The sequence below is a fragment of the Anopheles coustani genome, chromosome 2 (genome assembly GCF_943734705.1).
Source record: "Anopheles coustani chromosome 2, idAnoCousDA_361_x.2, whole genome shotgun sequence".
NCBI lineage: Eukaryota > Metazoa > Arthropoda > Insecta > Diptera > Culicidae > Anopheles > Anopheles coustani.
Window position 1 is genome coordinate 6,643,348 of NC_071289.1, and position 16,277 is coordinate 6,659,624.

Genomic DNA, 16,277 nt, shown 5'->3' on the forward strand with positions numbered 1-16,277 from the left:
ACACATACCCACACCCATTCATACATAAACAGATGATACAATGGTTGAAACATACAAGTAGGCAAAAAGGATAACAGAACACGCTAAAGACAGAAGGAATCAGCAAAACTCTTGACATGCGAATATAAGTTTAAAAGTTTGAAGCTATTGCAGTTGAGCAGAAAGCAAATAATAAACCGATTACAGATACAGAAGCATGACGAGATTCGTTTCTGGAAAACTGCTACCACCAAATTTCCGGATGCGACTTCCTATCTTGACCTTGGCCTTTTGGCGATGCTCCTTATAATGAGCAGAAAGCAGCAAGGATAATGGGTCGACACGAGTGTTTGCCACGAATACTTAAGAACTCCTTAGAGCTACTTCCCCGGTTGGGCAGGGATGAGTGTGAATCAAACATAGTAGGCTGGCTGGTGTGAGCTACAAACCGGTATCGTGTAAATAGTATTGTTCAACATGGACGGCGCAGCAGCAGTGGAAAGGTATACACTCCAATGAAGGGAAGACCATTGCATTTCTCTGATGGAGATCGTTCGTTACGTGTTTGTTGGCTCCCCCTCTAAGAGCCCGATCTGTGTTGTCCCGAGCTTCTGCCTTCCATCGTTCTGCCAGTGTGTGTGTGTGTGTCTGTGTGTGTGTGTATGTGGACTGTATCCTTGGACCCCGAACCGGGTTTGTGCGCCGTTCTTGTGATTGCACTACGTGCTATCGTGGGTAGCGCTGGAAAATGATTGATTTAAACGATCGGGAACGTTCGGGAGAAGGTATTGGACTTTTGGTTGGGGTACCTTTTGGGACTGGCAGAGATGAACCTAAAAATAGAAGTGGTTGCAAGTTGTTAAGCTTATATTGTGTACAGTGAGGTCGGTTTGGTTGTGTTGCGGGACAGAGCGTGACGAGAAGAACGAGTAGATCATCACACAGGTTAATATGCAAATCAGAAAGGATTTAATCGGACGCCGACAAATGCCAGTGAGAAGGGGTACGCTCGAACAAGTAAACGGAAAGAGGACAAAAAGAAAATAAGTGAGATTGTTGTGAAATATCCTATCACTGATGCGCGGGAGGGTAAGAAAGAGCGACCGAAAATGCAGGAAAAGTGTTGTACTATATACAAGATTTTATGTAAAGCAAATACGAAAACAAAAATTGAGAAATCAACTGTGAAGGGTAGAAAAGAAAATAAGGGAAACCGAATTAAGATAGAGAACACATATATATATATATATATATAAATATATATAACGAACGCGAAGCGGCAGATGGTGCAAACAGAGGGGGAAGGGAAAAACTCGTTGAGATTAGTTGGCATGAAAAGTTTATAATGGTTGAAAGAGATGAAACTGAAATGAAGGATACGAAAAACAAGCTGTGAAAGAATGGGGACATACATGTTTGAGATAATGTAAAAAAATACAAAAACAAAAATGAATATGAATTGCTCTGAGTTGTTGTTGTTCTGTTTACACGTGTTTAAGAAAAAGCAAAAACAATATGTATGCATGAACAATGAACGGAATGTAGTGAATATTTTCTTACAGTTAAGAGATTACGAAAAAAAATGAAAATTCTCTAATTTTTTTTGTTGTTTTTTCTGTTGGCAATGCTATTTTTTTTTTGTTTTTATTGGCAAAAAGGTAGCGCTACACTTTTTGTTGTCGTATCCTTTTGCTTTTGCTTTCAATTTTCCTTTGCCCGTACTAAAAGTCACTTTCCTTTCGTTCCATTCGTGTTCGTTTTCAGACGGAGAACTGATTTTTCCTAGCTCCAAGCATTCTTCGGTTGCCTTTTTCTGCCCGTTGCATTTATGTTGGGGATGGTGCAATGTCTGGTCTCTTCCGTTTCGGCAATCTCTGCCAGCCTGTGCTGCGCTTCCAACAAGTCTATAGTAATATTACACATCGAATGGTATCGGGAATTATCTACTGGGTACAAGGTTATTTCGTTCATTAATTTAATCTCCATGTTTCGGGCGATAATAGTTTACAAGGTCTACCATAGTGTAATGAAACAAATTTAAGAAAATTTAGACAATGCGCTTAGCGTAGAGATGCACAACAAGTATTTTGCAGGACAATCGTCAGCCGGCATGTTGTGCGTGTGTCCTTTCATCCCTCGTTTAATCTCTTTTTGTGGTGTCCCCTTATAGGGGGCGAACATGGTATCGAGAGAAATTTCTTAATTTTAACAATCTTACTGGCATGGTGAAGCTTAATATGTTACGTCGGCAATCTTGCGGTCCATATAGAAATCAGAGGAGGAGAAAGAGAGAAAATTGGGCTACGATTTTGAATGGGAAATGCAATTTGTTAGCCAAAAAATTACAACCAATAGTACTGACGTGTAAAAACTATTTACAAATAACTTGCCGCTGGTGGGTAATACACCCTACGAATCAAATCTAAAAAAACGAACACACCTTTTGGGGACAATTTCTACAGTACGTCCCGCCGAATCAAACAATAGTTCATGCTGTTTTAAAATTCTTACCAATAACTAAACGTAAGCAATGTTGAGAAAATTTACAAATAACTTTGGATAACAACTATTTCAGTTCAATTTAACAATGTTAGAAATTTAAGGTCTGTTTGGGTCGATATTGGGATTGAAGAAATCTAGTTCATAATTTACTTAGCCACAAAAAAAAAGTGAATAAGTGAATAATTCAGGTATACACAAAAAAATAATTGAGTTTAGTTTACAAATTCGTATCGAAAGACTTTTTATGATATCTTTCCGTTGCAACTTATGTCGAGGGTGTTTTGCTTTGCCCGCATATGTGTTTTTTCTCTTTCTCTTTCCACTTTTTCAGACTCCTTCGATAGTTGAAATATTTCATCTTTTAATCGGTTCATTATGTTTCGCTGCGCTTTCATGCAATCTGGCTTGCTATGTCTGCACGTAACAGCATCCAACATTGACAAGCATGTTTTACAACGGACCACGGAGAGGTGCGAACGACGGACGAATCAGTGGAATAGTGAGTGCGCGGTACAGTTTTGTACTTGAATGAAGCGTAGATGTGCAGTGGTGGTACTTGAATTGCGAGGAGGGGGGGAACGGGTTGCTATTGCTGTGCAAGTTGGGGCGGAAAGAGTAACACCCGAAAAGCCGGGCCAAATCTGCCTGGGAGCCTTAGTTCGATATCATCTCGGTGAACGACTTGACGTACGCCTCGTGTAGCTTCCGCACAAAGTCTGGATCATGCTTGATTAGGTAGCTGACGGCCTGAATGAGTTGGTTTTGCGTGAGCGGTTCCACGCCCGAGCCATTCCCACCGGTGCTGATGTTGTTGTTGATCAGGTTGTTGTTTGTCTTGGACGCGGCCTTGGCTAGCAGATCGGCCGCCGTCGTCGTGGTGGAAGTAGGCGTCCCCTTCTGTGCACTGTTTCCACTGTTCGTCTCCGCTCGTTGCTGCCTGTTACCCGGTGTGGACACCGATTTGGACTGGTTCTTGCCCGAACCTGGTGTTGCAGTAGCGCTCAACTGGGCGTTGTTTGCTTGCTTTTGATGCCCAGCACCGCCGGGAGTTCCATTGCCCCCAACGCTGACGTTCGTGGCTGTGCTCGGCGAGTTCGTCACGGAGGTACTACCGGGAAATAGGCCTCCAAGCGTCGTCCCCTGCGACGACGGTTTAAACATGGTCGGTGGCATGAGGGCCGGTTTCACCACGGTGGCCCCTGGACCCGCTGTTCCCTCGGACTTTTTCAACAGTTCGTGCAATGGCGTTTGTTGCTGTTGCTGCTGCTGTTGATTCTGCCGCGATTCCAGTTCGCTAATTTCAATTAGCTTCGTCTTCGGTACAACCGGTTGATGAGCGGCGCGCATTGCACCGGACAAATTGGCCGCACTGAGGAACGTTGCGAGCGGTGAGGTGCCGAGCTCGGGCACGCCAGATGGAGTCTGTGGACCGTTACCCAACATTCCACCATTGCTGCCACCGGCTGACACGATCGGGATACCCATTCGTTTGAAGCTACTCTCGAGTTCGCTCACATCCGGAGTGATTTTCCCTTCCACACCGCCTCCGCCGGCATCCTTGAGCGGCGTCGAGGCACGATGTTGCTTCTCGATCTGCTCGAGCGTATGCACTGGGGCATGCGTCTTGAAACGGGGCACTTCCGAGGCGGCCGGTTGTTTCGCGGCGGCAAAAAAGTTCATCACACTACGGGGTGCGCTCTGGCTGGAAATTTGCTGTTGCTGCTGGTGTTGCTGCTGCTGCTGCTGGTGCTGCTGCTGCTGCTGTGCTGTCATGACGATAGCCGGCATACCGCTGTTGTTCGCCATCATGGCCTGCTGATTCAGTGCTGGATGATCCAGCATAGGTTTGCTGCCCGCCGGGTTGGTGGAATTGTTTTGGAAATCTTCTTGCGCCTTCGTGAGCATGCTAAAAATGTCTGTCGCGGGCGGACCTCCGGTTGGTCCACCGTTCATCACAGGCCGTGGCGCTTCACCACCCGCTTCCCCGGCACACTCCGTGACCAGCTTCTGTATGACTTCTCCAATACGGTCGCACTCGGAATTGTTGTAGAACCAGAAGCCGCGAATCCGCGACCGCTCGTTACGGTACAGCAGGAACGGTGGCTTGGATTGCAGCTCGATCTGGCCACGTATTGGCTCGACGAGGGAGTTCGTGTTGAGCCGATTGTTGATGAAAATGCTGTGATACGGCTCGGCGAAGCGGCTGTAGATGAACAGGGCGCCCTCGATGTCCGTCTTTTCCCACTCGTTCTCGGCATTGTTGAACACGTAAAACGCTACGTGTGCAGATGAGTTAACGATGTCCTTCGCGTACGGGTCGACCCGCTTGATCGCGACCAGGTTCATACGTAGCTCCGTCTGATCGGCCATAGTGTTGACGTATGGACGTTTGGCTGGTGACACAGGGATGCAGATACGTGCCCCTTTTGCAGCTTTTTCACAAGTGGGTGCTGATGCTCTGTCGAACTTTCAGCAAACTTCCACCACAAACAAATGCGTGTCAGCCGTGAATGCAACGCGGAGAAGCGGGGACACTTGTTCTCTGCTGCGGTAATTGGCGTTCCGTTCCGCTGAAGAGGAGGGAGGGGAGAGGAGAGAAAAGCAAAACTTTAATCACACTGCACTCGCGCATGATGCGTGCACTTTTCTTTTCAGCTGCAGTTCTTCATTTTCTCTGAGTTTATCCTTTCATTAATCGATGGCGCTCTTACCCTTTCCCTGTCGTGAATTTCGTACGTATTGCGCTAGACCACCTAGATATTCGCTTGGATACTTTCTGCGGTTTTCCGCAACACCATTCGCTTCCCTTGAGTACGTCTGTCCACTGTCAACGCGGTCGTGCTATTTTTCGAGATGAAAAGAGCGAGAGAGCGTGTAGACAAGCAGTCTGACAGCTGGCCATCGATACTTCACTGGCTAATTTTATTAATAAATAAAATTGCAGTTCAATTTTTACTCACCGAAGGAAAATATTAAACACACAAAGGAAAATAGTTCTACAGCGTTTTCTTCAATGAAAGCTAACGAGCTTGGTTTACTGCATTTTGTTTATTTTTCCAGGTGAATTTAAATACTGTTACTGGCAACCCTGCCGAACAGATGTCACAAGAGTAGTGTTGGTGAGATCGTTCTCTATTAAACTGGATATACGGTCAGGTTCAATTCTTTCAATATTAAAACCAGTTGTCTTGCTAAGCACATTTTATGCATAAGATAAACAATTGTCAGACTTCGAGAGGTACTTTGTGGTCAGCAAAGATATCCGTTTCCACTCCATAAATATTTTCAGTTTGACCTCGACGGTGTGCGTTACAATGCACACAAAGAAGCTCATCGGAGCAAAAAGAAAAAGGTTGCTGACGAAAGTCATTGCTCGCGACTGGACAGGAGGATCAACTTTCTGTTTTTAAAATTTCCACAAATCGTGTAAAAACAGCTCTGTGCTGCTACGAGATCGCGTCGTAGTGCATCAACTCGCTGCGGAGTGCAAAAGTGCGGTAAAGAAGCTGCATCGCATGCATCCCGTGCATCGTGCGGGAAGAATAATTGTAACCAAGTGCAGTGTGTTGTGACTCCGCTCACGACAGTGCAAAGTGAAAAGGCGAATTTGCAATCGCAAGAAGAAAAAAAACAACAAATAGTTTCAAGTGAAAAGCCAGTTTTAATGAGACTAGCGAATCTCCCAATTTCTTCGGTACGTATCTCGTCATTTCCGTTGCGCAAAGTGCAGTAGTTTATCGCGGACTTAGCATTTATCTCCGTAATGGTGGAGCAAAGTTTGCCAGCCTTTGTGGTCAGGGCGCTTATCGCGCAAAACGCGTCTGGCTGCTTGAGCTCAATTCTACTTACGACCGTGTGTGGGGTTAATCGCGGAGGTCGATCCAAAGTTTTTCGTTTCTTTTAGTCGTTCTATGGTGTGAACTTTGTACATCGAGTACTGGTTACTATTGCCATTGGTAACTTGGGTTACATTTTTATAATAATTGGATGCCAATTGTGTGTTAAAGAAAAATTTAATTGTTTATTTCGTTTCCGGAGCATCCGATGGGTAATTGCAAAATCAAACTACAATCGCCAGTCAATGAAGCATAGAATATGTGTATCGATTGGTGAATCAACAATCGGCTAAGAATTTGGTGGCCATGGGATAATCGCGTATGCAGTGCACGTACACCCGTCACCAAATTATGGTTTCCTGGCTTTGGAACGTGCTTATAGCCCTCACCGCAACAAACCATCAGCTCTTGGCTACGAAGTTGACAATGCTTCCAGCTGAAAATGGATAGGTGATGATATTCGCCTTTTCCAAGCATCTCTTTTTTTCTCGGTGGAGCCCCAGTGGCAAAAAATGGATAATCCGTTGAACAGCTAATCTTGCATCGCTACGCAATAGTTTACATCAGATTAGTAATTCCTATTATTGTACCCCGTCATTGCAATCTTTGCGTGTGTGTCATTTAGCAGCTCCATAATGTAACCCCCTAGCAACCAAACCACTTTATTGATAGGATAGAAAACGAAGCAATCGCAAAAGCTACTATAATTCTTCTCAGGTTGAAGTATCTGAGTCGTATGGTCAATCAATTATTAAAAGCGTGAAGTTCATTGCGAATAAAACAAACGCCATTCGCGACACGCTGACTGTTCAATTCAATGTTCGCAACCCCCTCGCCAAGCACTAAATACTTTGCACCGATAGTTGCTACAATCCGAGTGCAAACGAACTGGAAAGCACTTGCGTTGTCGCACTTAACATCAGCTCGGTACAGGTGCACCTGACGCTTCATTTTCCTTCCTTGCATTATTCTGATGCCGAGTGCACCTGCACTCCCGGTTGGGTTGTGCGGATTCGCGAACCATCCAGTCGCCATTGGCCAGGGTTGGGGGAAGTCAACTAACCTATAAACCATAGGTAGCAACGAGGCGGAGGATGAAAGGGAAAAATAACTATAGCGCCGTGAGGCTTTTTTGCTTTTAGTTTTAACCCACACGACGTATGCAATTACACGTGTCTTGCAGCTTAACAGACCGAAGGGCAGGGGAAAAGGGGTGTTGGACCAGCGAAACGGTGGAAGGAACCACGGCTCAACTAACCTTCACCGGACAGTTTATGTGTTGTGTCCGCCTCTTCATTCCGTTTTGCAATTGACACTGGCGCGAATAACCAAACGACCCCGCGGATGTGTGAGGTGCACTTGTAACTGGAATAGGAATGATCAATTTATAGCGGGACGACGATGCTTTCGTAAAGGGATCTGGCCGGAGTTAATTTGAGCGATTAAGTACTTCGGCGAAAAATAGGTGTCCCACAAAATGCATCCCATTTTGGGAGAACAATTAACTCCTTATTAAATTATTTTGCATGAAAACAGTATTCTAACGCGATAGTTTTTATATATTTTTTTTCATTTGCACCTCTTGTTTGGCACACACGTGGCCTACGTGGATGTGAAATGGATCGATTCAGCACGTGCGTATCGTTTTTCATGGTTTCTTTTTGCATGGGTCGAGCTATTTACCCTCCGCTTACGTTAACGGTAGCCTTTCGGTAAGGTTGAAGGTGAACGAATTGGAGTGGTACAGTTTATTCCGTTTGGAGGAGTAAAAAATAACACACATCCAAGAATCCTAGAAGAACTTTGAAAGGATCCAAAATGAGTCAAAACAGAGTAACGTTGAAAAAAGAAAAAACTTTAAATCAATAGTTCGTAATAATATACAATTAACATTTGACGATAAGAAGAACCCTTTTCCATATAAATGTGTCATTTCTGTGATAAAATATTTATATTGAATACACAAAATGGTGTTCCCAATTTCGCTAGGACTAATCAACCCTAGCGTTGGCTACGGTTAGCAAAGAGAAACAGTTAGAACGAATGGGGATTAATCATCGAAAAACATGTCAACAACGAAGAACTGCCTCCACCCTCGGTTTTAAGGTTCTGTTTTGATAAACCAATTCGACCTTGCGGGTTGAGCTAGAAAATAAAAACAGCAGCGATCGTCGAGCGACAAAATACGCCCCAAACTCAATTGATGGCAACGGCGGACATCTGTTTACTTTCCCTCGAAACTGAGTTACTAGTAGGAACAGCAAACATATATTTGTTGATATTTTGTCTGGAAGATAGTGTGAAGAAATGTCGCCCTTTGGAATCATTTTATACTAACTCTCTTTACTACTTTCCTTCTCGTACACCACTTTCAGGTCACTAATGTAAAGTAGTATGGTATCACGGTTCGAACGCCTAATGGGGTGCTCCTCTATCCCGATAGGAGAGACCTCGCCTGAGACCGATGCGCAATGCTCAGGCCGAGGCGACTGTCTGAACGGAACGTGTCTGTGCGAAATTCGCTACAGTGGCGAAGAGTGTTCCGGGTTTAACCTGCCCTACCATGCCGGTAAGTATTCGGTGCGCCATTCCGCAATGGTGGGAGAGACTTCGCTAACGGGCTTTCTTTCTACCATCTCCTCTACATTTCGGCAGGGATTTCCGCGGTGTTTTACTTTGTCGGGTTTGTCTCGCTGGTGCAGCTGATGATCTGCATCATTGCCGAGTACCAGAGATTGAAGCAGCCAAGCTTTCTCGCCGCTTGCCGTCTGACCACGCAGAAGCTACTCTATTTCTTTGTCTTCGTCGCGGCGGTGCTGCGTGGCGCTTACTTTACCACCCCGGTAAGACCCGAATAATGAACTCCGAATCGCTTCCGACGTTTCGCTGACCATTTTGCTTACACACTCCTTTGTTTACAGGAAAAACTGCAACCAGCATGGGTGTCCTATCTAATGTCGCTGTACTATCCACTCGTCATGACCTGCGCCTCGCTGGTCGTGTGTCTTTGGGCAGAGGTAAGTGTAACATTTCCTTGGGGGAAACTATTCTCCAAAAAAAAAAAAAAACCCCCACTGATAATTGTCACGTATTAAGGTTAGATGAACGTACTATATTTAGCATCATACTGTTGCGTGAGTGTTGGTTTTTCCTTGTTTTATTTGGTCCATCAAACAACCAAAGATGCAGCATCTAGTAAAGAAAACCCTTTCCGTAAGTTCTTTCGTTACTTGCGTCTATTAGATAAAAGTGACCGATAGGAGGGACGGAAAACCCCAGAGCTTGTAATTTATTAAACCGAAATGAGCAATTGCATAATTTATGTGGATCTATCATCCGGTTAGCTACTGCTATCATTTGCGTTGACTTGAATGACGTCAACCGTTGGTCGACGGATAGCACTATTAGGTTCGTCGGTACGTTTGTATACTGTAAGTTTGCACATTTCTTAAAGTGTGACGCATACGTTTCAACGGCCAAAACGACCATGATTCATTTTTAAGATATATTTTCTATAATGTGTAAAATTCATCAAGTTAAGTGATGTAATTGTTACACGCTTATCTCATTGGTAAATAGCATTAACGTAGAGGACAAAAGCGAATTGATGGTCAAGATCAATCTTTACAACAGTGGAAAACGATCTTGCGCAGTGGTTTAAATGAATTTAATGTTGGATTAGTTGACCCATTTGATGCATGGAGTATTCAAAGTAAGACCACAGAGATTTAGGTCATTCGAGAGTGATAGTACCGTATACTTGATGTTTGTAAGTAGGGTAAGGGATTTATCTGTTTCTTCGTTCGCTTATCTCGAACTACCACACACACGGACACACATATATATTCGGGAATGTTTACGGGCTTTAGTGTCTCTTTACACTTCTAGAACAACCTTGCATAACAATACAGTTGTGAATGGGTAGTAAAACATTGTACATTTTATTCATCCTTGCGAGGTTTAGAACACGAGTCGTCAATTTCAGTAACACCCGTAAATCATGTTCACCGCAAACCGAGAAACCGTGGACATTGGAATACTTCTCCTCCTTTTGGCCTATCGTCAAGCAATCGTATGCATAGTCACGTCACGCTAGAGTATCTCCTCCTACCAATTCCGGTGTTTTACGTGAAGTTTTGCACCCCAGCATACCTAGAGCAAGAGATGATAATGTCAACAGAGTACTTGACGCCGGCTCTTAGTAGTAGGGAGAACTTAAGTGGTTCCCTTTTCCCGGTAGGTTGGTACTGAGCCGAACCGGCAAACACTTCAGATTTGTGCACTTTCCGCGTGTGAAGGATGCCTTTTGCAGTACCGTAGAGGCACAGGTACTCAACGGTCGTCGAGCCAACAGCAGTAGCAGCAGCAGCAGCAGCAGCTTCCAAAGGCATTCCCTCGTTTGTGATCGATTGGTGGCCAAAGTGTTGTGTGCTCGACAGGACGGGCAGCCCTGGACGGTTTGCTAGAGTCGATTGCTTCCCGTAATTAAACGCGCCATTGCCTTTACCGCCGGTACGTGTGCGGCAAGTGCGAACGGCGACGACATCTAAGACGAGAGTGTGTACAGTTCCATGTACGGAATTGAATGTTCCATTTAAATATGATCGCGCATCATTAAAAAAGGTGATCGGTTTAATTCCATTCCGGGGCCACCGCTGCTCACGGTGAGGTTTATAATAATGCTTTCTTTGACGCCTAATGTATACCCACTCGTGCATTACCTTGACGCGCCGCCGTCGGGCACCGGGCGTGGTTTGTTGGCGGTGTTTAATGAATGGTGCTAATTGAAAAACTGCTAATGCAAACCAATTCACGTCCACATTATGGCACCACTCTTCCTCCACTTTTTAAAGTGTCCCTTGGAATCTTTCCCCGAGGGGATGTAATTCCGTGCGTCGTCCAATATAATCAACGCTTTTAAATTCATCCCTTCGTTCGCTCCGTTTGCAGATCTTCCATCTTCAGGGCATACGCTGGGAACGGTCGCAGTTCCTGTCGAAGAGCTTCCTCGGCTTCCTGGCGTTCAATCTGCTGCCGTACAGTCTGTTTCTGGCCGAGATTGCCTACTCGCATCTCTTCTCTGGCCGCAGCACGTCCTTCTTCAACGGGTGCTACGCGGCGCTCCTGCTGATCGTGGTCATCTTTTTCCTCATCTACGGTGTCGAGGTGTTCTTCAAGGTAAGATAGCTTACATTGGAAGTTGGAGTACGCTTAATGGTTATTGTAACGCTTTGTGTCACTTTTATAGGTCCGTGGTGGGTTCGTGTACGACTTCGGCGTAGTGCCAAACAGTGAGAATGTGAATGCGTCCCAGCTGCACCAGTCGCGCTTCGGTTTGCTCAGCCAGGCGATCATGATGATAGTGATCGTCGGGTTTCTCACCTCGGAAACGTTGGGCGACTTTTGGAAGAAAAAGTAAGCATCAATCAGCGAATGTAAGCGAATTAGACCTAGATAAACTCTCATGGTTTTATATTGTTCCTATCCATCAGAGTGCCCGTTTACTCACGTAACTGGCACGATATCGTGTTCCGGCTGGCAGAGGTCGGTGTTGCGCTCTGGTTTCCCTGCTGCCTGTGGAACTCGATGGCGCCGGAGCAGTTGTGGATTTTGAATCCGCGCAAGCTACTGACGCGCCAGATCGACCCAGTGGCGGGCAGCTCCGGGGCAGCCGGTACAGCCGAAGCGCCTGAACCGTCCACCTCCGCCAACGCCGAAGAGGGTCAATCGTTTCTGGCGAAGAAGGACTGCTGGATCTGCTACGATACGGACAAACCGGAACCGTTGATTCAACCGTGCAAGTGCATTGGCGACGTTAGCTCGGTGCACCACGAGTGCCTACGTCGGTGGCTCGTGGACAGCTGTGCCAACAGTGGCAGCGATGGCACCCTGCTCAAGTGCAAGGTGTGCGACTCTCCGTACGAAATCGAGCGTTCAAACAGGTGAGAAGAGTCGAAAATGAAAACTCCTTAATGCAGATATCATTTGAAGTTCGTGTTCGTTTCCCATTCCAGGCTCGACTGGGAGAAGGGTTTCACCATTCAGCACTGGGCAAAAACGATCATCATCGTGACGCTGATGTGCATTACGGGCGCTGGCGCTTGGGTCATCATTCAGCTGAACGAGGACTCGTTTGTACGCGTGCTGGTGGCCGGTTTTGCGATCATCATCGGTTACATACTGTTCAAGATGCTCGGCGAAAACACGGTCACCGCCATCCAGCGGGCGAAGGTGAGCTCGATCTACATCGTAACGTCGGTGAACGATTTGCAAACCTAAACGGCATGATTCGAGTCGCATACGACGCTGGTTTTACGCACGCATTTGTTTGGTTTTGTTTGACGAATCAAAGTAGGCAGAAAATACCTGGCAAAAAGAGGATGTTTGATCAAAGGATACTTAGACGCAAGAGGATTAATTAGTTCAAGGAGACCGCGATCCGCCCGGAGAAGAGTACAGCAACCCTGTACCGTTAATGTGATTGTGTGTACGCAACAAAGCTGGACGAGATCGCTGAGAAGGGGCGGAGTGTTTGTGTAGCACAAGTTGTTGGAAAAGACTCATGATGCCGTTTTATAATCCCTTTCGTGGGGTCAGCTTTGGCCTTTGTTTTTGGCGCGTTTTAAAGTGGCGGAAAAGTTTTCAACAAATCATCGGATAAAAGAAAGTTCCCTGAATCCCGAAATCGAAAATCGAGCACAATACTGTACGCGAATCACGGTTAGGAGAATCAACAAGCAATAGGTGCAGCGAACGTGAGGCAGATTGTGAAAACATATATTTAGTACACAACCAACAACCAACCATATGTATATTTATACATACATATATATTTAACTATCGAGGTAGGCGATGCAAAGGAGGTAGTGTTTGGTTAACCTTGTGTGCGTATCAAATAGGGTTTTTTTTCATAAGTTTGTTTTACATACATTATAGTTATGTAATGGTATAAAGTTTACATTGCAACAACGTTACGTTACAACACTAGTACCCTCCCATGTTGTTACCCTCTACAGGCGAGGTTGAACAAACAATCTTTTAAGATACTCCGATGTGTGTTGTTGTGCCGTGTCTTCTTATGTGACCTGCCTTGCTTCATCCTTCTGGACCGTGTTTGGTATTGGCTTTAAATGAAATCATAATAACCATTGTGGATTTAACTACTGCGAAACATTGCAAGTGGTGAAAGTTATTCAATCCCAACCCCTGTAGAAAATTATTACTAAGAATAAACCCACGTGTTGACAGGGGTTGAGATCGTTTTCCCTTCTCAATGAACCACGGGGAGTCACGGCAGGCATATATTGGCAGGACACACTGCAGCACTGAAAAAAAATCCCTTCCCCGTGAATTTCGTGTTTCCTCCCGTATTTGCTGCACCAAACACTCAACCTTCGTTTGAAAGTTTTTTTTTTATGCAAGTGATATTGAAACGTATTTTTAAGGAAAACGATAGTTTACATATTATCCCCACTGTGTGCTATAATATAACTACATCCCGATAATGGCCAAAATGGCGGATGGAATGTTGTGGGGAACGGAACGAACGATATTTAGAATGACGTAGAACGATTTGATCTTTTTTTCTAAGCACGATCACGGAAACAAACACGTATCAAACCATCGTGCGATCAGGGACTGGCTTCCAAGGGAGCCGTATGGCTGCAAAAGATAACATAAACGATGTTTAACATTGTCACGTTATTACAAAACAAGTATGTTAGCTTTATAATTTAAACAAAACATGTATATGGCTTTGTGGCACCGGAAAATGTTTGTCCAAGCAAAAACCGTTGAAATCCGGTTTATCAGCTATCCTCTAGCTGAAGCTCTAATTTATGATCGTTAACTTTGGCCTGAACTCCGGTGGTTGGCCGCACCGATGGTGGAAGCTTTTCCTTGATCGGTCAAGATGGTTTGAAAAAAAACAAACACTTTTGGGAGCTATTGAGAGTTAGCTGCGGCGGCGTAGTGATAGTTAGTTAGAGCTATAGGCATTTCATATTTGCGACAGTTTGTTTTAGTTTTTTTTTATTAATTTTATAATTCGACAAAAAGAAGAAACCATGAAGAAGGTGTGTAAAGTCAAAACAGTAAGGCATGGAAAGGCCATCAAATATTAACTCGCGTCATATGTGCATGCCACAAACAAATCTGGCCAAGTGAACAAATAATCAAGCCAATTCTCTTTACCATAAGTAGATCAATTGGAAAAAAGACTACCAGCGTCATCAGGACATCTAGGGATCGGGAAGACCTTATGATTTGATCTCTAAACGGAAACGGCAATTTGATCGATCCTTGGTTAAAAGTGTAAAGGGATCGCATCCAGTGATCGCGAGATCTCAATTTGCACCATTCTATGGCCCTTCCGGGGGTGGAACCGCACGGGAGGACAACTGAAATGTTGAGTAGTATAACCCCGTTCGAACGAGATCCCTAATAATATAAAACAAACCTTTGACTGGCGATAGAACTGATTAGCACAAAGTGGAAAGTATTTAGTCTACAAATTCTAGCGACCGATGCGCGAACTTTGTTTGGATGATTTTTTATTCTTTGTTTGGATGATCTTTTATTCGTTTATAAAACACGCTCACATAGAGAGCCACAGTATCTTCAAGCCGCAAGGATTCCAATTTCCTTTATTTTATATATGTGATGTGTTTTTTTTTGTTTGCTTCGTGTTGCTTTTCTGTTTTAGCTTCATTAACGTTTGCGGAAGGATGTTGTAACCGATTTACCTGCTGAAAAATATAGTGTCAATTGAGTTTGCGTGACGATTCGATACAAAAAATAAATATCGATTGGCGCACTTGCGGAACGGTAGGGAGACGTTTAAATTATTAAATTTTCAAAAAAGCAAACAAATGTAAGATGATATACACAGAGACACACACATACACGTACATACAGAAATAAAACAAAACTATGTAAGATTATCCAACAAAACAAAAGTGATTGGAAATTTCAACACTGATACAAACCAAAAAGAAACTAACAAAAAGCACTGAATGAATTTATGATGCAAATATTGAAAGATGGAGGATATAAAGAGGAGGTAAAAAATACTACTTTTCTGGAGTGAGAAAAAGAAAAACAAATACACCTATTGGTATATATTAAATCACATTGATAGCAGTGCAAAAGAAAAACATACAGCATGTTAAAATTGGGAGAACAAACAAAACAAAATACACACCATAAGGGGGTAAATGTGTGTAAAAGTATGCAAAATACAGCAGTAGTAGCATGAGAGAGAGTTATAACATAATGAACTTAATGCACACGCCAACTCCACATCCACAAAATAGCGTTCACGTAAACAAAGATTAAAGTAAACCTTGTTGGAAAAACTGTACTTCCGCAACACAGACTTGAACAAAAAAGCTTACAGAACAAAACAACGGATAAACAGAAAAAGAAATAAACTAGATGACATAGTAAAACACAGCAACCTTAGAAAAGTATGTACTTTTTGCACTATTAAGTTTAGCAGAGCATCAGAAACAGACACCACATCCGATGATGAACGATGTCGCATTTTCAATTGGATGCCACTGTAATATATTAGAAGAGTGAAATAATGATATAAAATATATAAAGTGAATGAACAAAGTGATGGAATTTATTATCATTATTATTTTTCTTTCGTAAGGTTCTCTTCATAATTCAGTGAAATTCAAATAACTGTGGATGTTTTTATTCTGATGAGAAAATTCTATACTGACTTTACATTTGTTGAGTGCGAATGGTCATTCGACAGTTGGTTTCTGACGGATTCACACGTGTTTTTTGATTTGTCAGTTGGTGACTTTTTGCCTGGACGTTGAAAAGAGTGATAAGTTTTATAGTTCAGTGACTTTCTCAATCCCTTTTACCTTTTTTGAAGCAAGAAGGAAAAAAAAGGAAGTTTTAAAGTAGTGCAAGCTAGCGAGGATGGGGGTCAATGACCCTGGA

At 43.8% G+C, this 16,277-nt stretch overlaps 2 protein-coding genes across 3 annotated transcripts; one reads left to right on the forward strand and one right to left on the reverse strand.

Moving 5' to 3' along the window:
* Positions 1 to 1,583: 1,583 nt before the first annotated feature.
* LOC131267493 (mRNA-decapping enzyme 1A) lies at positions 1,584 to 5,520 on the reverse strand. 2 transcript variants are annotated; one of them, XM_058270386.1, is made up of 2 exons: positions 5,442 to 5,520; positions 1,584 to 5,051 (listed from the first exon to the last, which is right to left on the reverse strand). In XM_058270386.1, the coding sequence occupies exon 2, from the start codon at positions 4,849 to 4,851 to the stop codon at positions 3,136 to 3,138; it is 1,716 nt and encodes a 571-aa protein (XP_058126369.1). In that variant the 5' UTR covers positions 4,852 to 5,051; positions 5,442 to 5,520; the 3' UTR covers positions 1,584 to 3,135. The 2 variants fall into 2 exon arrangements, with proteins under 2 accessions (XP_058126369.1, XP_058126368.1); XM_058270385.1 differs by lacking the exon at positions 5,442 to 5,520 and adding an exon at positions 5,193 to 5,290.
* Positions 5,521 to 5,815: 295 nt separating this feature from the next.
* On the forward strand, positions 5,816 to 14,933 carry LOC131262615 (uncharacterized). The gene is made up of 8 exons (XM_058264661.1): positions 5,816 to 6,175; positions 8,693 to 8,886; positions 8,973 to 9,160; positions 9,239 to 9,334; positions 11,268 to 11,495; positions 11,566 to 11,732; positions 11,810 to 12,259; positions 12,332 to 14,933. Exons 2-8 carry the CDS (start codon positions 8,712 to 8,714, stop codon positions 12,594 to 12,596), a joined length of 1,569 nt encoding a protein of 522 aa, XP_058120644.1. The 5' UTR covers positions 5,816 to 6,175; positions 8,693 to 8,711; the 3' UTR covers positions 12,597 to 14,933.
* Positions 14,934 to 16,277: the final 1,344 nt, after the last annotated feature.